Source organism: Homarus americanus, unplaced genomic scaffold (genome assembly GCF_018991925.1).
Source record: "Homarus americanus isolate GMGI-L3 unplaced genomic scaffold, GMGI_Hamer_2.0 scaffold34701, whole genome shotgun sequence".
Taxonomy (NCBI): domain Eukaryota; kingdom Metazoa; phylum Arthropoda; class Malacostraca; order Decapoda; family Nephropidae; genus Homarus; species Homarus americanus.
Window position 1 is genome coordinate 29,590 of NW_024726820.1, and position 23,107 is coordinate 52,696.

Below are 23,107 nucleotides of genomic sequence, written 5' to 3' on the forward strand. Positions count from 1 at the left end.
ATATTGTCGATATTACCACCCCGTTCCAGAATATGGGTCCAAATATCCAATACCTTGAGCAATTGTGTTAAGCAGGAGCTTCCCGGCATAAAACCGTGTTGGCAATCCTTTACAAGATTGTTTCGTATTAGATGTTCCATTGCGGCATCTCTGATAATACTCTCAAGTACTTTACATATTATGCTGGTCAGGCTCACCGGTCTATAGGTGTCCGTGGAGTTTATTCTTAATACAGGATTCCAACCTAAAGTAATACAGTGCCGTGGTATAAATCGTATATAAAGACTTAAGAAATGCAGTACTTATACCAATTGGCGAGTAAGATTTATTATATAGAGGTATAAAACATTATAAGACATGCAAACATAAGTGACAACTCAGTGATACCTGACCACAAGACTCAAGTTATTTACGTATATACTAAACAGTACAAAAAATATTAGCCATGAACGTCAATAATTATATATATATATATTTATTTATTTATTTATTTATTTATTTATTTCATGAGACTGGTAGGTGATGGAGTCAGAGGGTGTCACAGTGATGGCGTGAGGTGGCAACACTGCTAGCTGGTCAATGTTTGTTGATCATGTCGAGGAGGATAATGATGGTGGTGTCATCTACCCACACACTCACTGAAAGCATTGATCAACTACTGTATTCTGAGTGTGACACCATGATACAGTGATGGAGGTACAGTTCTATTACAACAAGCTGGACGTCAGTGTATGTTGCTGACACTTTAATGTGGTAAGTACAGTACAGTAATGTATTGAATGGCTGACTAGGGGAGTCCTAACATGTTTTGGTGCTCATTTTTGGAATCTTGGAGTAGATAGACTTTCATTGGTTTATCTTATACTGTATGCAGACAGTGTAGGTATACAAATACTGTAATGGTAGTCCCGTAAATATGTTAAAAGCTGAATTGGTTTTCATAAATTTAGAGTTATATATAACGACGTATACACTATTGCACAGTTATATTAAAGTACAGGTACATTAGATTTAATAATATATAAGTATACAGTAGGTTATATAGGTTAGGTTACATAAAAGACTGAAAGTGAAGTGGAATAACCAATTGAGCTTCTGATATTGCTCAGTTATATACATACTAAATCAGTGTAAGTATGATGGTTTTACTGAATAAGTATTTATCTGTCTATCTGTATCTGTCCATATGTATGTTTCTGGCTCTGTCTGTCTATCCATATCTTTCTGTATATCTATCTTTGCTATAATCCCGACCTTCCAAACTACACACTTTAGCTGTGTTGATAATATTGAGGTAATTGGTTACGAGAAATGTTCAGCTAATCTTTGGTTCTTATAACAGCCAGTGTTGAAACTTAAACATTTGTTACACTGATTTGTGTTAGGTAGAAATGGTCTGGTTAGATTGAGTTGATTAAGTTAGGTTGATTACCTTATAAGCGACCTGTGGTGTAATGGTCAGGTTAGATTGAGTTGATTAAGTTAGGTTGATTACCTTATAAGCGACCTGTGGTGTAATGGTCAGCATGCTTGCCTCGCAAGAGAGTGGACCGGGGTTTGATCCCCGGGCAGGTTGAAACTATGGGCAAGTTTCTTTACACCATTTGCCTTTGTCTACCCAGCAGTAATTGGGAACTTGGATGTTAATCGATTTGTGGATTGTGCTCCGGGGTAATGGTTAGCCAGTGCAATTGGCGAGTTGTCCGGTCCTCTCAGACTATTCCTTGACACTGTAACATGCAACTCGTTAACTTAGGGTGTGGTTGTTGTGTTGGTGACAGCTTCTACACCTTAAACAAGTTCACGCCTAGGTGGCCTTTGGGCGGGCCATTCTCGTTACACGAGGGACAACCAATATTATTAGGTTGATTACCGTAACATAACGAATATAATGAAAGTTAAGGCATGAATTTTTGTGGATTACCTTAGTATTAGGTACCCCAGCTTATTTCACCTGGTAAATGTCCCATTCAATGTGGGGGGTTACACTTGAAATTATGACCTGCCGTATTGAATGAATTCAGTACCTTAATGATAATGTAACCTACTCCAACCAAGCCTATCCTAACCTAACCCAACCCTCCATTTAGCATTGGGTTGTTTGATCATTAAGTGAACTAAGCTGGGATTCCTAATCTTCAAGAACTCCACTACAACTACTCCAGGATTGTTTTGGTAGTTCATAAGGCAGATGTTGTTTATAGATATGGTTATCCTTGTTACACCTCTGGATTTAAATTCTATGCATTAAAACAAAGCAAAAAATCAGCAAAGAAAGCTGTTTGTAAGAACTACAATAGTCCTGTACCTTAACACTGTCCACTTTATTTCAGACATAAAACATGTGAGAGGATGTAAGAAAGGAACATTATGGTAACATTAGGAGGCCATCCCAGACAAACATCTCCCACCACAACCTGCCGTAGTATTAAACCTCTACAAAGATCATCAAATGTCCTCAAGAGATGTAGGTTCTGGCTTGTTGTGTGCCGTCAGAGCCTCAAGGTTGTAACACTAGTACACTGAGGCACAATTACTGTAGTCTAGAACAATTCTTTTCAACTGAAGAAGATTAGTAAACATATTCAGGAGAACATTGTAAACATGATTAATGTAAATTAACAAACATCTAATTTTTACTTTGGAAATATGAAAAGTCAAGCTGTTGTGCCTGTACATGTGAAATACAACCAGAATGTAAAGAAGATTTGAGTAAGTTAAATGTTTTCCGGTGAAAGTACCAGTATATTTTTAAGAGAAAAACAAGGTAACTTAATTTAGCATACTAGAGTGTAGGTAGTGTGCTAAAAGTACAGGTAGATCTAAATTATTAGGTGCGCTGTACAAGCAATTGGTAACATAGTGTGAACAATGACTCCCTGGGCCAGGAGGTGGAGTATTGTACAGTACAGTGTTAAGCACAGTATTTTTCACATGTCATAATCATTTATATTGTACAGTACTCTGTTGAGACAAAGTTTACCTGTACCACATGTTTCTCTAATGGGGCTCTATAGCTTGAAAAATTATCTTCATACTGTATTTAGAATTATTGTATAGATAAAAATTTACCTCTGTAGAGTACAGTATAATAATTTTCTTAAAGATACAAAGTGTAATAAATTCTATGAAAAATGGCTCACACTGTAGATGAAGAAGCTGTGCCCTTCGGTGAGAAATATTTGACATGTAAGGAGTGTGGTAAAGTGTTTTGCAGTCGTGAATATTTACAGATGCTTATCAATATGGGTGAGTGCACTAATGAGAAAGATATTAAGTGTGAAGGTTGTCTCATCAGCTTTTACAGTAAATATAATATGGTGCAATGTATGACTGAAAACACAGATGAGAAGAATTTTAAATGTACAGACTGTGATAAAAGATATTCCACAGAAACTGAACTGGAGTCTCACAGAGCTGAACACACTTATGAGAAACAATTTAAGTATGAAGAATTTGATAAAAACTTGTACAGTAATTATGATCAAACACAACATATGACTTTACATACTGCTGAGACAAGATTTAATTGTGAACTTTGTGGCAAAACTTATGACACAGAGAAGGAATTGGAGTGTCATAAGACTGTGCATCTTGGTGAGAAAATATTTAAGTGTGCAGAGTGTGGTAAATGTTTTGACAGAAAAGGTAACATGAAACGACACATGGCTGCCCACACGGGTGCTAAGAATTTTAAATGTGATGAATGTGATAAAGGTTTTCAAGAGAAGAGTGCACTTATGAGACATAAAGTTGTGCACACTGGGCAGAGGAATTTCAGTTGTACAGAATGCGGTAAAAGTTATTACAGGAAGGGAACACTGAAGGAACATTACTTGGCTGTCCACAGTGATGAGAAATGTTATAAATATACTGAGTGTGGTAAAAGTTATGACACACAGAGTGAACTGGAGTATCATCAAGCCCCACAAAATGTTGAGAACAATGATAGAGGTGAAGAGTGTAGTAAAAGTTGTTACTTGGAGAATGAACCAAAGAATATCATGGCTGCTGAGAACATTAATGAGAAAGATATCAAGTGTGAAGACCTTGATGAAAAGCATTGTAGTCAGTATGACGTGATACAGCATATGACGGCCCACACTGAGGAGAAAGATTATAAGTGTTTGCAGTGTGGTGAGAGTTATGTTACTGAAAGTGAGTTGGTGTTTCATATGATCATGCACACAAGTGGGAAGGATTTTGAAAGTGAAGAGTGCGGTGAAAGTCTATACACGCACAGTAGTATGTTGGAGCACACTGGGGAGAAAAAGTTTAAGTGTGAAGTGTGCGGTAAAAGTTTTGACAGAAAGGGTAACATGAAGAGGCATATGGCTGCCCATTTTGGTGAGAAAAATTTTAGGTGTGAAGAGTGTGGTAAAAATTTTCAGGAGAAGAATGCTCTACAGCGGCATTTGATTGTGCACAGCGGCCAGAAAAACTTTACTTGTGCAGAATGTGGTAAAAGTTACTACAGGAAGGGAACTCTGAAGGACCACATGGCTGTCCACACCGGTGAGAAGAATTTTTTGTGTGAAGAATGTGGTAAAAGTTTCTATAGGAAAATTGAGCTGGAAAATCATATGTCTGTACATAATGGTGAGAGAAAATTAAAATGTAAATTATGTGGTGAAAATTTTTACAGGAAAAATGATCTGGAAAACCATGCAGCTGTGCACACTGGTAAGAAGTACCTGAAGTGTGAAGAGTGTGGTGAGAGTTTTTACAGAAAGTGTGAACTGGTAACTCATATGACACTACATTCTGGTGAGAAAAATTTCAAGTGTAAAGAGTGTGGTAAAGCCTTTAAACTGAAGACTGCGCTGTTGACTCATATGACTGTACACACTGTTAAGAAAAATTTCAGATGTGAAGAATGTGGGAAATGTTTTTATAGAAAGGGATCACTGAAGGAACATGAGGCTGTACACACTGGTGAGAAAAAGTTTGAGTGTAAAATATGTGGTAAAAGTTTTCAAACAAAATATATTCTGGCAAAACACTGGGTTGTGCACTCTGAGAAAAACTTCAAGTGTGAAGTGTGTGATAAATGTTTCAAGGATTATAATGCTCTTCTGGATCATATGATTGTTCACACTGGTGAAAAGAGCTTTAAGTGTGAAGTTTGTGGTAAGAGTTATTATAGGAAGGGCTCTCTGAAGGAACATGTCGCTGTACATAGTGGTCAGAAAAAATTTGAGTGTGAAATTTGTGGTAAAAAGTTTTACAAAAAGCCTATTCTGAGTCGACACGTAGCTTTGCACGCTCGTAAGAAAAGCCTAAGCTGTGAAGTGTGTGGTGAAAGCTTTCTAAAGATGACCTTTTTACTGAGGCACATGAGCATACATAGTACTAGTTAGATACACATCATGGTGAAGTAAATGTTTTTCAGTGGAAAAGTCTTATAGCATCATAAACTTGTGCAATACAGTACGTACAATATATGGATAGGTCCGCCCCTGGGTAAATCTGACCTATAATCTGCCTCTGATCAGATCTAAAAGGTGTTTAAAGAACCTTCAAAATCCTAGTTCCAGTTCATCTTTCTGTGCCACTTTAGTTTACAAAAGAGTTGAAAAAGTAAGGTAACATCTTTGTATGAGACACTCCCTGGAAGTGCTGTACAGGTAGTGTCGGTCATGGGGTGCATGTGAGGAAACTTTTTACCCAAAGTTAGAGATTTGTATGATAATAACTACCCTGTACTGAGAAACACCACCGATGTGTCATTGCTTTACTATTATTTTTATGTAAAAGTTAATTTCTTTGTTCATGTTTTTGACTCTTTTTTCACCCGGCCACTAGTATGGGGATATAACAAAGAATTCTCTCCATCCATCTGACTCCCTGTGTGTATCTCTGTGACAATTTATTTGTGCAATAACATTACCAAATGTGATCAAATAACAAATTTGTTACAAAGCTGTACTGTATATTTGTAAATTCTTAGATGTGTTTGTGTTACATAGAATTAAGGGTTTAAATTGTCCTTCTGGTCAGTGCTCTGCTCCTCCCACTAAGCATGTTAGAGCCCTCTAGTGAAGGCAGTGTCTGGCTGGGGGGGGGAGATATAGTCCTGCTATCTCACTCTTCATTCATTTCTTCATCTTAGGCATGATAAGATTTCATATTTCAATCCTTAAATTATAGTTTAACAAAAAAGTCACATTTTATTTAAATGCCATAAACAATTAAGGTAATAAAACTAAAAATATTTTAAAAGTTATTAACTGACAATACATAACTTTTACATATTGACAACACAATTTATATATGATGCACGTAGGTTAGGGTAAGTTAGGTTAGGTTAGGTTTTTTTCGTGCCTCTTTTTCTGTGACTTTTTTTTCCTGTGACTTTTTTATCTGGATTTATAACAAAGTGTGTTCGGCACTCGGGCCTTCGTTGTTGAGCGGCAGAAATTTTATGATTACAGTGCAGTACAGTACTGGACTTTATATAGTTGGTTTACAGTGTATAGTTTTTGTAAATAAAGATGTTATGTTTATTAGATGTTGTTGTTTTTCATTCCAATGGTAAAAGAAATATAAAGTGTTTACTCCTTCACACTCAGTCTTCACTAAGTGGTTTGATTACTGTACTTAAATATCTATCTTTTTTGCCTAAAGTTTGGGAACAATTGAAAGGCTTAAGTTTGCATTTATCTAGTTACATCTTTATTTTGTCATCAACTTTGCTCAGTTTTGTGGAAGTGATAACTAATACCGTTTATACAGTACAGCACCAAGGACTGTACCGTATTGTATTATCCTTGCCTAGCACCTTGTGGTCCTGGATATTGCTCTCCCATCATGTTTTATCCAAACAAAAAATGAATTGATATTAAATTTCAAATAAATTATATCAGTAGAACTTGTATCCCCAAATCATACTTGAGGTTAACCAAAGTTTTTCTTGCAGGTTTTTTATTTTTGCATTTCAGGAGAATCTGGCCTGAGCTCTGAATCATTAAATGTGCTGTTTATTTTTATTAGTGATGACTTATATTTTTTTTTAATTCACCAAGCGTGGGAGACACTAGCGATTTGATTATTAGAGGAAAGAACAAGTATATTTAGCATATTTCCCCCCAAGATAAGAGTTTGTAGCTTATCACCTCCATCTGACGCTCAGGAAAAAAAATGGTCTTGTTGTCAGGTGTAGTGACGAGTACAGCAGGTATAGTGACGAGTACAGCAGGTATAGTGGCGAGTACAGCAGGTATAGTGACGAGTACAGCAGGTATAGTGACGAGTACAGCAGGTATGGTAGTACACAGTACAGCAGGTATAGTAGTACAGCAGAGTACAGCGTAGTGGCAGTGCAGCACCAGGTAGTGACGAGTACAGCGACAGTACAGCAGGTATAGTGTAGTACAGCAGGTATAGGGACGAGTACAGCAGCGGGTATAGTGACGAGTACAGCAGGTATAGTGACGAGTACAGCAGGTATAGTGACGAGTACAGCAGGTATAGTGGCGAGTACAGCAGGTATAGTGACGAGTACAGCAGGTATAGTGACGAGTACAGCAGGTATAGTGACGAGTACAGCAGGTATAGTGACGAGTACAGCAGGTATAGTGACGAGTACAGCAGGTATAGTGACGAGTACAGCAGGTATAGTGACGAGTACAGCAGGTATAGTGGCAAGTACACATACTGTATTATAGTGATAAATACAGTACAGCAAAGTTACACCAGACAGAACAAGGTTGAAGTAACTGAAGTAGAGTTGTGGCTGCAGAACACCATTGTTTCGGTCCGACTAATTACCCAAATGTAGTCGCAATGAAGTCAAATGGTGGTCCTACAAGCGTAAATCGGGTTGTGAATCACTTCTCGATTATTATTTGGTGTCATAAAGTCACAGAAAATTGGTAAACTTAATTTAATCTGAGTTGTGTTAGGTTAGGTTAGGTACATGCACTCGATCTATTAACTCAGATTAAATTAAGTTTACCAAATTTTTGTGACTTAGTGACACCAAATACTAGTCGACAAGTGATTGGCAGTCCGATTTATTCTTGTAGGACCGTCATTTGACTTCATTGCGGCTACATTTGGGTACATTTGGGTAATTAGTCGGATCCCCATTGTTTCAAATTAATTGATTAATATAGTACAGAACTGTATTGGACATTTGGTAATCTTGTATTGAGTGTAAAGAAGTGGAAGTTTCCCCAGTCTGACCGACCTTCCTGTTAATAATAAGCTTGTATGACATCTTTCAGACTGCTGTATGTGGTGTGAGGCCTCGCCTAGTTTGGTTATGTGAGGTCAGGTCCTCAAAATGATTTAAGGTACACAGATTACTGTATGTAATTATTATGAAACCTAACCCAACTGAACTTAACCTGACCTGACGACCTAACCTAACCCAACCAAATCAGACTAGGAGCTCACAGATTGCTAGACTGAAATTATAATGGAAATGTTTGTGCTGCTGCACATTTTAATAAAAAAAAAAAAAAAAAAATTTAAATAGTCCTGTACCTTAACACTGTCCACTTTATTTCAGACATAAAACATGTGAGAGGATGTAAGAAAGGAACATTATGGTAACATTAGGAGGCCATCCCAGACAAACATCTCCCACCACAACCTGCCGTAGTATTAAACCTCTACAAAGATCATCAAATGTCCTCAAGAGATGTAGGTTCTGGCTTGTTGTGTGCCGCCAGAGTCCATTTTCTGTACAGTAATATTAGTAGCTAAAAATAGATAAGTTGAACTAGTTTTGTATAACTTCTTAAAACTGTAGAATAAATCAGTATGAGGATTATTAAACATCTTCACTGGACCATTTTAAACATAATTGACAAATAATGACTAACTATATCTAGGTCATAAGTTTGAAATATAGAAGTCAAGTTGTACTACATGTGAAATTCTGTATGTCCAGAGTGGAAAGGTGGTTCCCTGGGTTAAAGTACTGTACCAGTGAAATGATGCACTACACTAGATATTGTACAAAGATGATATGTCCTACAGGGTTTTTACCCAAAGAACAGCCTACTGGTGTGTACTTCTGGACACTGAAGAAAAAAAGCTTAGTTGTGTCAGTGATACTCAAATGTAAGTAGATAAAAGAACCTTGTACATGTGTAGAATTATAAAAAGAAATTTACTCTTGTAGATGTAACTTTCATGCAGAAAAACTTAGCCCATATACAGTTCTGTACTGTGTGTTTTCAATGACAAAGATTCAAACAGTTTTATAAGGTGTAATAATGGCTCACCTTATGAATCAAGTGGCTGTGTACGTTGATGACAAAACTTATGAGTGTGCAGCTTGTGGTAAAAGTTTTTGTAGTAATGAATATTTGGAAATGCATGTTTGTGTGACTGAGGAAGTTGCTGAGAAAGATATTAAGTGTGAAGAGTTTGGCGAGAGCTTTTATAGTAAATATGACATGACACAACATATGACTGTTCACAATGCTGAGAAAAACTTTATTTGTGCTGAGTGTGGCAAAAGTTATTACACAGAAGGTGAACTAGAGTATCATAAGGTTGTTCACTCAAATGAGAAAAAGTTTAAGTGTACAGAGTGTAGCAAATGTTATTATAGAGAACGTTCTCTGAAGCAGCATATGGCTGGCCACAGTGGTGTGAAAAAGTATAAATGTGAAGAGTGTGACAAGAGTTTTGTCACAAAGAGTCATTTCAATTATCATATAACTGTGCACTCTGGTGAGAAAAAATTTAAGTGTGAAGTGTGTGGTAAAAGTTATTACACACCAAGTAACCTGAAGCAGCATGTGGCTGTGCACACTGGTGTGAAAAATTTTAAATGCGAAGTATGTGATAAATGTTTTGACATAAAAGGTAATATGAAACGACATATGGCTGTACACACTGGTGAGAAAAATTTTAAGTGTGAAGAATGTGGTAAAAGTTTCCAGCAGAAGAGTGCACTGCAGACTCATGTGATTATGCACACTGGCAAAAGAAACTTTACTTGTGCAGAATGTGGTAAAAGTTACTACAGAAAGGGAACTCTGAAGGACCACATGGCTGTCCACACCGGTGAGAAGAATTTTTTGTGTGAAGAATGTGGTAAAAGTTTCTATAGGAAAATTGATCTGGAAAATCATATGTCTGTACATAATGGTGAGAAAAATTTCATGTGTAAATTATGTGGTGAAAGTTTTTACAGGAAAAAAGATCTGGAAAACCATGCAGCTGTGCACACTGGTAAGAAGTACCTGAAGTGTGAAGAGTGTGGTGAGAGTTTTTACAGAAAGTGTGAACTGTTGGCCCATATGACACTACATTTTGATGAAAAAAACTTCAAGTGTGAAGAATGTGGGAAATGTTTTAAGCAGAGAAGTGCTCTGTTGAGTCATATGAATGTACACACTGTTGTGAGTATATTTAAGTGTGAAGACTGTGATAAAACCTTTTACAGGAAGAGCTCCCTGAAGCGACATCAGGCTGTACACACTGATGAGAAAGAATTTAAATGTAAAATATGTGGTAAATGTTTTCAAACGAAATATATTCTGGCAAAACACTGGGTTGTGCACTCTGAGAAGAACTTCAAGTGTGAAGTGTGTGATAAATGTTTCAAGAATTATAATGCTCTTCTGGATCATATGATTGTTCACACTGGTGAAAAGAGCTTTAAGTGTGAAGTTTGTGGCAAGAGTTATTATAGGAAAGGTTCTCTGAAGGAACATATGATTATACATACTGGTGTAAAAAAATTTGTGTGTGAAGTTTGTGGTAAAAGTTATTACTGTAAACCGAGCCTAAAACGACATGTGGCTTCGCATACCAATAAGAAAAACTTCAAGTGTGAAATGTGTGGTGAAAGTTTCCAAAAGATGACCTTTCTTCTGAGACATATGAGTGTGCATACTGGTACTGCCATAGGTTAGTGTCATAGCAATAAATATGGTCAGTGTATTTCATCCAGGGACACTGTTCAGCATTAAAAATCTGTGCATTTTTTTGAGAAAGTTTCTGACCATTTTCAAACACAAATGCTCAATTGTTTATCGAATTCACCATCCTCTTCATTCATTCATTCCACATACAACTTCCAACTCTGAGCAAAGAATAAATTAATAATACTGATTTAATTGTAGTATCATTACAGTACAATATGTGGAAGAGCTTCATTTCCATTATAACTATATACTGTATTTATTTTTGTTAGACAGCTTTATGATACTTATTATCTGATATTTTCCATCTATCTTTTTTATATTTTCCCACTCTTCATATGTTTACCTTCATAGTATAATACAATAGCCACCTGTTTGTTTAGATTATCTCACTGTAACCTGCTTATGAAATGGAGGTTCATTGTATATATCTTGCTATTTCTCTGTACCTCTCTTCATCTAGGGCTATAACTTAGAGCTGCAACACAGATCATTGTGAAGCTATACCACAATATGCATTACCAGAGCCCAATTTTTTCACATACTGTATATTACTAATTTTTGGTCCATATCTTCAAGGTCATGGTCACAGCCAGAGGTGTTCGATCAAAATTGGACAGATGGCACTGTATAAAAAAAACTGTCTGCTGTGAAACTTTAAATAGACATCATAATGAAACATTACTACAGTACTGTATTGTACTCATTAAGATGTTAAGAATCACAGAAATACTGTTTAACCTTTGGATTATTTTGGTGTTTCTTTTTTCTAATTGATACATTACATCCATATTAAATGTATCACGTATCCTCTGCAATTTCTTTCATAACATAGACACACACAATCTCTCTCTCTTTCATGTGTGTGTGTGTTTGATGTACACTTCTGGACACCACTTTGCTAAGCACTACCCAGATTTGTTAATGGTATGCAGTACTGTACCTGTATGGGCAGATCTTTTAACAATTTTATCTGATCTGGATTGGTAAATGCATTATTGTATTATATAAAGTTTTAAACATTTTTTAACCAAGAACATTTTATCTTTTTTTTTATAAATACAGTACTGTATTATACTGTAGAACAAGAAAACATTATTACTGTGGAACATTGGATCTAATGTAACTGTGATTTCTGAAAGTGTAATTTCAGTGCTACAGTACAGTACAGTATATGGAATCATAGCTGGTTGGATACACGAGAAGAGAACTGAACATTAAGTTACAGTGAGTAAAACAAGAAACAGTAACAGATTTTGCTCAGAAAAATCTAATCTTTGTATTGGTACAAGAGATTGAGGCACTGTAGATGAATCACTGTTATAATAAGATAAAAAAAAAGGTTTTAACTGTGCTAGTACTTGTACACTACACTGTATTATACTTTAGGACAAAATTAAATTGTTCTTGAAGTAGAACCATCAATATATTCTGTAGCACTGTGCAGGCATAAACATTTATAAACCACACTGTTACTGTCCTTACCCCTTCAATATTTTACACAAATTAAAAACAAGGAAGAAAAAAATACAGGTATTTGTTCAGCAGAAATAGTAGCAACAGTACCTGCCATATGTACAGTAGTTCACAAGGCAGAGAACACATACTGTACTGTACAGCTTGGGTTGGGTTGGTAAGTACTGTAGTGTACAGTTTAACTCCCAGCGTATTTCACCTGATGATTAAACACCTTAATGTTACCTGGGGTTTAAAATAGGATAGGGTAGGGTAGGTTAGGTTAGCTTTAGGATGGTTAATCTTAAGATGAATTAAGCTGGGTGCCTAATCTTCATATGAACCCAACTATTTCTTAATACCTGTACTGTATGTTAAATTGTGGATCGTTTGAGCTATCTTAATTTATAGTAAAATCCTCAGGTTCTTATTAACCATTGATATGAAAATGTTATACTAATGAACAGGAGGCAGGAAAAATCCGTCTACAGTACAGTACTTGTAGCTACAGTATAATGGAAACCTGTAAGTTTTTTGTGGTACACCTGTTTTGTTTTCATAGTTACAAGCTTGGTAGTGGCATGACAACACTTGGTAGGCAGTTTGCACAGTAGTAACTCTTGTATCTCTCAAAGTTGAATCCTAGGTTCGATTCCTGGTTTGGGAGAGATGTGAGGAGGGTGTTATCCAGTGTGACCGTACAGCACCACACAAGACATCACAGGTTTTCTCCCGATACTGAACTCCGGTTTCCTGCTGTACAAACACTGGACACTGGAGAAACAAATCACAGACCAACCGCCCTAACAGTTAATAAGTTGACAAGTGGAGATATGATACATAAATGAAATGACAACACTGGTGGTAGGGGCCTAACATGACAATACTGGTGGTAGGGGCCTAACATGACAATACTGGTGATAGGGGACTAACATGACAATACTGGTGGTAGGGGCCTAACATGATAACACTGGTGGCAGTGGTGATAGGGGACTAACATGACAACACTGGTGATAGGGGACTAACAATGACAACACTGGTGGTAGGGGACCTAACATGACAATACTGGTGATAGGGGACTAACATGACAACACTGGTGGTAGGGGCCTAACATGACAATACTGGTGGTAGGGGCCATGACAATACTGGTGATAGGGGACTAACATGACAACACTGGTGGTAGGGGCCTAACACATACTGGTGATAGGGGCCTAACATGACAATACTGGGATAGGGGGACAATACTGGTGGGGCCTAACATGATAACACTGGTGGCAGTGGTGATAGGGGACTAACATGACAACACTGGTGATAGGGGACTAACAATGACAACACTGGTGGTAGGGGCCTAACATGACAACACTGGTGATAGGGGACTAACAATGACAATACTGGTGGTAGGGCCTAACATGACAACACTGGTGATAGGGCCTAACATATATGGTGGTAGGGGCTAACATGACAATACTGGTGATAGGGGACTAACATGACAACACTGGTAGGGCCTAACATGACAATACTGGTGATAGGGGCTAACATGATACTTGGTGGGGGCTAACATGACACTGGTGATAGGGGCTAACATGACAATACTGGTGGTAGGGGCTAACATGACAATACTGGTGATAGGGACTAACATGACAACACTGGTGGTAGGGGCTAACATGACAATACTGGTGGTAGGGGCCTAACATGACAATACTGGTGGGGCCTAACATGACAACACTGGTGATAGGGACATGACAATACTGGTGGTCCTAACATGACAATACTGGTGGTAGGGGACTAACATGACAACACTGGTGGTAGGGGCCTAACATGACAATACTGGTGATAGGGGACTAACATGACAACACTGGTGGTAGGGGCCTAACATGACAATACTGATAGGGGACTAACATGACAACAATACTGGTGGTAGGGGCCTAACATGACAATACAATACTGGTGATAGGGACTAACATGACAATACTGGTGGTAGGGGCCTAACATGATAACACTGGTGGCAGTGGTGATGGGGACTAACATGACAACACTGGTGGTAGGGGCCTAACATGACAATACTGGTGGTAGGGGACTAACATGACAATACCGGTGGTAGGGGCTAACATGACAATACTGGTGGCAGTGGTGATAGGGGACTAACATGACAACACTGGTGGTAGGGGACTAACATGACAATACCGGTGGTATGGGCCTAACATGATAACACTGGTGGCAGTGGTGATAGGGGACTAACATGACAACACTGGTGGTAGGGGACTAACATGACAATACCGGTGGTAGGGGACTAACATGACAATACTGGTGGCAGTGGTGATAGGGGACTAACATGACAACACTGGTGGTAGGGGACTAACATGACAACACTGGTGGTAAGGGACTGGTGGTCTGATGGTTGGTTCCTGACTTGGCAACACTGACTCCTTGGTTCTCAAGTGGCTGGAGGTCGGTGATGGTCGTCCTCTGCTTGTTCTTGGCCCAGTTTTCACATCTTAACCGGTGAATACATCATGACAGACGCCCCACACTCCAATGGCTTGAGTACTGTAGTTGTATGTAAGTTTGTATCTGTATTACAGCTTCAGATAGATAACCCGGTAGATAGATTAATAGATATTCAGTAAAATCATCAGTAATTTCCCTATGAACACCAGCAGACGATTTTGGCTTGAAAAACAACATACTGTATATTAATGCAATTTTTCGTTTTGAATATAATTGTGATAATGAAATTTTGGGGACATCCATAATTATTGAGTTATGGCCCTTCCTACCTTGTCAGTTTTGATCCAACTCGGGCCACAAAGCAGAGGTGAAATGCGGTCTGACTAATTACCCAAATGTAGCCGGAATGAAGTCAAATAATGGTCCTAGATGAATAAATCAGACTGCTAATCACTTCTCGACTAGTATTTGGTGTTAGAAAGTCACAAAAAATTGGTAAACTTAATTTAATCTGAGTTGTGTTGTGTTAGGTTAGGTACATGCACTTGATCTATTAACTCAGATTAAATTAAGTTTACCAATTTTTTGTGACTTTCTGACACCAAATACTAGTCGAGAAGTGATTGGCAGTCCGATTTATTCATCTAGGACGATAAATTTCCGCAAAAAATGAAGGTCAGATTTGTTTAAAACACACCAAAATACACTGGAAAAACATATTGGTCAACCCCGAGCAACTCATATCCTGAAGTAAAAATTGACCGAATATATGCACACACACACACACACACACAGAGACACACACACACACACACACACACTTAGTGAGTGCTTTACATGATCCATATTGTGCTGGACACAAGTATGAGAAAATGGAGCAGGAAATATAATTTAGTGTTTTTTCACAGTTGTGCCTTTTATTCCTGTGGTAATTTTTCTTGGGCAATTTTTTTCAGTGTCATTAGTTCTGAGTACCGTGCCAGACAACTGTCCCTAAAATATTAGTACTGTACTCAAATTTGAGAAGTTTTTCTTAGTGGAGCCAGAGCCTTTATCACCATAGTAGCTTAGATAACAAGCAATACTGTATTGGGACATAGTATCCTACAATAACCCAAATGAATTTATTGTAAGCAAGTGTAACCCGACATACAAGAATTATTATGAGATAGGTTAGGTTTAGGTTGGGTAAGGCTACAGAAATGTTTTTCATAATCCTTTTGTAACCCTTCACCTCTGCTATACAAATCTGTGACCACGTCTACTGTGCAAAAAAAAAAAAAAAAGTTTTCTAAATTTTAAAATTAACCTTAGATAAATGTTATAAATGGTAATATATGGCAAGGGTGTACTGTATATGCCAAAAAAAGAAGAAAAGAGGCAATATTGTATGAGTTAGCAGTTTAAGGATTAAAAGCATATATAAATTGTATCAACTACAGTCTTGTATAGTACAGTAGTGTGTATAATGAGCATTATGTAGTTTACATATACAGTACTGTACATTATTTGCCAGGTTATCGACTATTGATTATCAGTTATAAATGTCATATATTACAGTACCAATACATAAAACATTATAATACTATGGATGCTAATTATAAGAAGTATTCTCAGGTCAGTGTTCAGTCTGTCTGCAAGTAGAACAATAAACCAAACAGTTTAACAAGAAAGAAGAAATGTCATGGCCAGGGAAGGAACACAGCAGGACACACTTGACTCACAACACTCCATCATACAGGTGAGTTAAGTCTCAGGTAACTTTACAACCATATTGACTCAGGTGCACATTTCTCTATAGATCACAGTGGTGTACAGTATCTATATCTCTGTGCTGTACTGTTTTCTGTTCTTTAGTCTTTACTCCCCTCCCACTCTTGTCCGGGGTGGAGTAAGGTATACAGAAACCTCAGTCAATTAGCGAAGTAGTGTATACAGGACACGTAGTGAGAGTAGTACAATAAAAGTGTATACGCTTTGTGAAAGTGTTCCTTGCTTCCATGTGAGAATTATCACTGAGCTTTTACAGATATGGTTAGAATCAAAAACGATTTATTTTTTTTATTTTTTTTCATTAACAAAGTACTGTACCCATCACCAAGAGCAGTTGGGAAAATATAGAGTGAATCAGTCTAGGTATAGGCAAAAGTTAAGGTTCTCTCTAGACAAACTTCCTACCCTTTACATGGTGTCCAGTACAGTACCAGGAACTCGTCTGTTGGGCCTCAGACAGAGAATCCTTTTTCTTACTAAGGAGTTACACTCTATCTTGCTTTGGGGACAATTTGCTAACAATTGTATATTAGTGTGAATGTTACTCTAGAAGTTGAGCTTTGGACTCTACCAGTTGTGGCTTTCAGAATGAATTATTTTAGTCCTTAAAACCTGACTCAGAGAAAGGATGTTCTTGTTTGGGATGACAGATTTCAGGAGTGGAGATGAATATAACGTGCCTTAGAAACCTTTGACATTAATTACATTTTTTGGACAGACACTTATATACAGGGGGATCCATTCCTCTGTTGAGGGGGCATAAGGAATTGTGATCCCATCTAGGTTGAATTTACTTATCAACTTTAAAAAACCATTATTGGGTTGCTCTGGATTCTCTATTTTATGAAAGATAAGGTTTGGAAGAGGAAGATCCAATTTATCAAAAATATGTTGGCTGTTGCAGGCATCACATGGTTTATCTGGATTCTCTTTTGTATGGGATACTAGAGATAGTGTTGCAGCTTCTTTTCTTTCTTTTTTTAGAACCACGTCCCATAGGTTGGGACATTAGGAATTCAGCACTCTTGGTTGCTGGCTATACAAAGTTTCTCAATCTCATCTGAGCTATAAAATTGGATCTCAGAATTAGTCCAGTATTTTTAACCTTTTCATGAACTGTCCACTATAAAAAAAAAATCAATTTTCACCCCATTATTATACATGCATAGAATGAACGTAATACCAAGTGAACACATGACTCACACTGTGCTACTGTACCTACAAGAGTACCTGAGCTGTGAGGGATTATGTGATGTGATCATTGATATATCAGAGACTATAGAGGCCAGGCTGTCTGAGCAGGCATTGGTGATTTTGTTGATGTTTTTCAAGTGGTGACAAATCACTTTAGGGATTGACCAAACATGTTATGATCCTCTGTTGAAATATTTATGCCAGTGGACAGTTCCTCTTAAAGTGAATGACAGAGGAAAATTATAATAAACAGGGCATTGATTCTTAAGATCAGTCCTCAGACTTAATACTGTCCAATTTATTTCAGACATAAAAGGTGTGAGAGGATAAATTAAAAGGATCCTTACCTAGCTGCATCAGGAGGCCATCCCAGACAAAGATCATCATCTAGAACCTAGTATTAAAGTTCTACAGTTATCTATAAATATCTTCAAGAGATGTAGTATCTGGGCTCATGTGCTGTCAGAGCCCACATTCCTGTGTAGGTTGTTACATGCTGGGACTGCCAGAAAGGAAGTAGAATCACTTAAGAACAGGATAGCTACTATCAGTGGGCAAATCCCTTTCTATGTCACAATAGCCAAAAGGACCATAACATTGGACTAGATGATGGAAAATGATGATTATTCAACTTGTTAGATATATTACTGAGATTTATATCTACATACAAAGTTGGTTTGTGTATGTTGCCATACATTTTAGCTATGACATCCAAACTTCTCTGAGGCTCACAGATGGAAAGCATCTATGCCTGTGACACTCTCACACAATGGGAGGAACAACAGTTCCCAAAATGTGTACTGTACAGTATATTAAACCAGAGTAAGGATCACTGAACATCATTTCAACACTAAAGGTAACATAACTAGACAAATCTCCGTCTTGTGTTGGAGAGGTTATAAGTTAAATTCTTGTACGAGGGAAGTACATAACTTATAACCAGAACGAAAAGATGGATTATGAAAGTGAAATATTTCCTGATGACAGTAACAGTGAAGTGTTGCACTGTGGTAAATACTGTCTAAACATTACTAGTAATATTTCCACATAAAAAAATACCTTCTGACCTGTGCGCTTGTGTACACTGTTGTACAGCATCAGGTTTAAACTGAAGTGTGAAAATTTGACAAGTGTTTGTGTAGTGTCCTTGTGCACTCTGGTGAAGGGAGGATTACAGTACAGTACTTGTGACAAACATTGAAGAGTAACCTGAAGAACTTCATACATGTATAAAACTATTAGCAGAAACTTGTTTGTTTGGAGTGAGGAAAAGCCTTTACTGGAAGCAAATCCTAAATGAATGTGCACAATGATGGGAAGGGTTTATGTGTGCACACTGTAGTAACGTTTCAGACAAAATGGCCCAGTCTATAGATCAAGTAGTTGTGTATATTAAAGAGAAAAACTATACGTGTGAAAAGTGTGGTAAAAGTTTTGATAGTAAAGAGTATTTACAACTGCATGTTTGTATGGATGAGGTCACTGATAAGGAAGACTTCAAATGTGAAGAGTTTGATGAAAATGAGAGTAAATATATTCCAACACAACATATGACAGTGATCTCTGAGGAGAACAAATTTAAGTGTGAAGAACCAAGTAAAATTTGTATCACAGAGGGTCATGAGGCTGCAGGCTCAGGTGAGAAGGTTTTTGAGTGTGAACTGTGTGATAAAAGTTACTACACTAAGAGTAATCTGAAACGGCATATGGCTGTGCACACTGGTAAGAAAAATTTTAAGTGTGAAGAATGTGGTAAGAAATTTTACTTTGAATGTAATGTGAAGAGACATATGACTGTGCACACTGATGAGAGAAAATGTAAATGTGAGGAATGTGGTAAAAGGTTTCACACACAGAGTGGTGTAAGGAGACATATGGCTGTGCACTCAAGTGAGAAAAATTTCAAGTGTGAAGAGTGTGGTAAAACATTTAGTATGAAGAGTCATGTGACGAGGCATATGGCTGTCCACAGCACCAATGCAAAAGATAAAGAGTTCAAGTGTGAAGTGTGTGGTAAAGGTTATTCTGTCAAGAGTAACGTCAAGAAACACATGATGACTGTTCACTTGGGTGAGAAAAATTTTTTGTGTGAAGTTTGTGGTAAATTATATCATGAAAAGAGTACACTAGATCACCACCTGTCTGTCCATGCCGGTGAGAACAAACTGGAGTGTAAAGAGTGTGGGAAGGTTTATGGCAGCAGGAACTCTCTAGCTGTTCATATGACTGTACACTTTGGTGAGAAGAATTTTAAATGTGATATGTGTGATAAGAGTTTTTACCTGAAGAGGAAGTTGAAGCAGCATATGATTTTGCACTCTGGTGAGACAAGGTACAAGTGTGTAGTGTGTAGCAAAGGTTTTTACTCACAGAGTGGTTTAAAACAGCATATGCTTGTGCACACTGGTGTGAGAAATTTTAAATGTGAAATTTGTGGTAAAAGGTTCTCCTTAGTGGGTAACTTGAGGAAGCATATGGTTTTCCACACTGGTGAAAAAAACTTTAAGTGTGAAGAATGTGGTAAATGTTTTTATAAAAAGACTCACCTAAAGCAACATATGTTTGCACACACTGGCAAGAGAAATTTCAGTTGTGCAGAATGTGGAAAAAGTTTTTTTAGAAAAGAGTATCTGAAGAAGCATATTGCTACCCACACTTCATAAGAGAATTGAATGTTTGAGTAAGAAAACCGGCAGAGGCCAAATGTTTGTTAAATTATTAGTGGTATGAATCTCTCTAATTTATGACAAATTGCCTGAATGTCCACCCCTGGCACATTGTGAATACTATACAGTACTTCTCTTGATAGCTACAGTACTGTACTTGTAATTATTAAGTGTGATTTACTCAATATTTCTTCAATTTCTGTTATGAGCTGTCCAATACAAAAAGAAAATCAAATACTGTACATCACTGAGTTATACATGCATAGAATGAACGTAATACCAAGTGAACACATGACTCACTGTGCTACTGTACCTACAAGAGTACCTGAGCTGTGAGGGATAATGTGATGTGATCATTGATACATGAGACTATAGAGGCCAGGCTGTCTGAGCAGGCATTGGTGATTTTGTTGATGTTATCCACTGTTTGACTTGATGTTATTGCATGTGGATATTTACAAACACCCACATTAAACATTCATTCTTAACATAAGCCTTATACTGTACTGCACTACAGTACTTCTCTTGACACTTGTTGTTCAGATTTTATAAGGTGTTATTTGTGGGAAATAGTTTTACTTTTTCAAACTCTTACTGAAGCTGTTTCTCACAACAAGTGGAGTACCTAGTAAACACTGAGACTGTACAGTACACACTACAGTATTATGTTGTGAAGATGGTGAGTGTACAGAATCTTGTGTTTGGTCATTGGTCGTACAGTATAACACAGTAGAGTCGTGTGTGTCGACGCTTTACGTTGTCACGGTCATTTACTCGTCCAGTCAGTCTTGTGAATCTAGAAAGTACTGGCATGAACCCTATTGCCACTAGCCTGAACTTTTCATGTATGTACTGTAAATATCTGTGCTGTACCGCTATGTATTTTCATGCTTTAGTACAATATTTATTAATAAAGTCGTAGAAAAAACTGTGTTGTGTTTTAAAGTCTACATTTATCTCTTAAGGGTAACCAAGAGGGCTGGAGGATGAATGATATACAGTAATGTACAGAACAGGGTCATTTTTTTATTCGAGAACAACTAAATGATTGTTATATTTTAGGACGTGCAATGAACAGGAACCTAAAAATCAGTAGGAATAACATCTGATCATTGTAAAAAACAGGAAACATTATATAAGTTCTTCACAATAACAGGATCAGACTATTCCTACTGCTTATTGCACGTCCTGAAATATAATAATCGTTAAGAATTCTCAAGTAAAAAATTTCCTTTTATGTCAATGTGGTGAAAGGAATCACCACCAACTATGATAATAATACTGTATCATCACACACACACACCGTTGTTTAGTAACATAAAAATCAAATTAGTTTTATCATCTAAATATTTAATATATGTACTGTGTAGTACCTGTCACACATCTATGAAAGTTGATATGAAATAACACCAGTTATGATAAAGTGTCAAACAGGAGTACATAATGGTTGGACATGAAGTACAAGACAAACTGTGACTTAAGTGTAGACCGCAGCGAGCTCAGGTGCGGACCCCAGCATCTCATCTCTCTCCTTTTAAAGTACATATTTAATTAGCAGTACTGTACTGTATTTTTTTTATTATCTCTTGTAGTCTTATTTGTTTATTTTTATGTCATTTTAAATGCCGCCATTCATCCGGACCTTTGCCACCTCGGATACTTGTGTACTGTAACCGGACCTTCAAAAATAGTAGCTAAGTAACTCTGATGTAGAGGAAGATGCCTGTAAGTCTGACTGTTAAATAAATTTCAAATATATTAAAGGAGAAAAAATCCCTGTTTTAATTAAATATTGGCAATTAATGTCTCTTTTTCCACAAACAACCTTTTACTGATCAGTGTACAGGACAGTATCACATATGTTGTTACATACCAAATCATCAACTTTATTTGGTTATTCCTGTACAGTACAATAATATTTAAATAAATAGATAATATAGTCACGGTTACTTTTTCAAAGGGATAATATTTCATTAAGAATTCCATTTGCCCATTCAGGTTGGTAATTTTAATTTTACCTCATCTCTACCAAGGTTTCACTCATCTTGAATGAGTATGATAAGGTTATGTAAATCTGTAGTAAGCGAGTACCCTGTATATATTAATGATATTGTTCGTTTATATAAACAGTGATACTGTCCAGCACATCAATGAGGGACAAGACAGGAGCATCATGATCAACTGTTGAAATATTCACTGCACAGATTATTTCTCTTACAGCTTCATGACAAAGACAATAAAGGTTAATCAAGAGAGCAGTTTGTAAGAACTACAATAGTCCTGCACCTTAACAATGTCCACTTTATTTCAGACATAAAACATGTGAGAGGATGTAAGAAAGGAACATTATGGTAACATTAGGAGGCCATCCCAGACAAACATCTCCCACCACAACCTGCCGTAGTATTAAACCTCTACAAAGATCATCAAATGTCCTCAAGAGATGTAGGTTCTGGCTTGTTGTGTGCCGTCAGAGCCTCAAGGTTGTAACACTAGTACACTGAGGCACAATTACTGTAGTCTAGAACAATTCTTTACAACTGAAGAAGATTAGTAAACATATTCAGGAGAACATTGTAAACATGATTTATGTAAATTAACAAATATCCAAGTCTTAAGTTGAAAACAGAAAGATTTACTCATTAATGGTGTGAAAAAGTGTGTAATAATGGCTCAATTTAT

The 23,107-nt window shown here is 37.1% G+C and overlaps 2 protein-coding genes across 3 annotated transcripts; both read left to right on the plus strand.

Moving 5' to 3' along the window:
• Nucleotides 1-562: 562 nt before the first annotated feature.
• On the plus strand, nt 563-22,730 carry LOC121865708 (zinc finger protein 729-like). Its single transcript, XM_042365235.1, has 5 exons — nt 563-753; nt 2,334-5,355; nt 8,989-9,072; nt 9,250-10,634; nt 19,073-22,730. The coding sequence occupies exons 2-5, from the start codon at nt 3,135-3,137 to the stop codon at nt 20,420-20,422; spliced, it is 5,040 nt and encodes a 1,679-aa protein (XP_042221169.1). The 5' UTR covers nt 563-753; nt 2,334-3,134; the 3' UTR covers nt 20,423-22,730.
• On the plus strand, nt 7,410-11,084 carry LOC121865699 (gastrula zinc finger protein XlCGF57.1-like). Of its 2 annotated transcripts, none has more exons than XM_042365217.1 (2): nt 7,410-7,635; nt 8,516-11,084. In XM_042365217.1, the coding sequence occupies exon 2, from the start codon at nt 9,228-9,230 to the stop codon at nt 10,878-10,880; it is 1,653 nt and encodes a 550-aa protein (XP_042221151.1). In that variant the 5' UTR covers nt 7,410-7,635; nt 8,516-9,227; the 3' UTR covers nt 10,881-11,084. The 2 variants fall into 2 exon arrangements, with proteins under 2 accessions (XP_042221151.1, XP_042221152.1); XM_042365218.1 differs by having other exon boundaries at nt 7,435-7,488.
• Nucleotides 22,731-23,107: the final 377 nt, after the last annotated feature.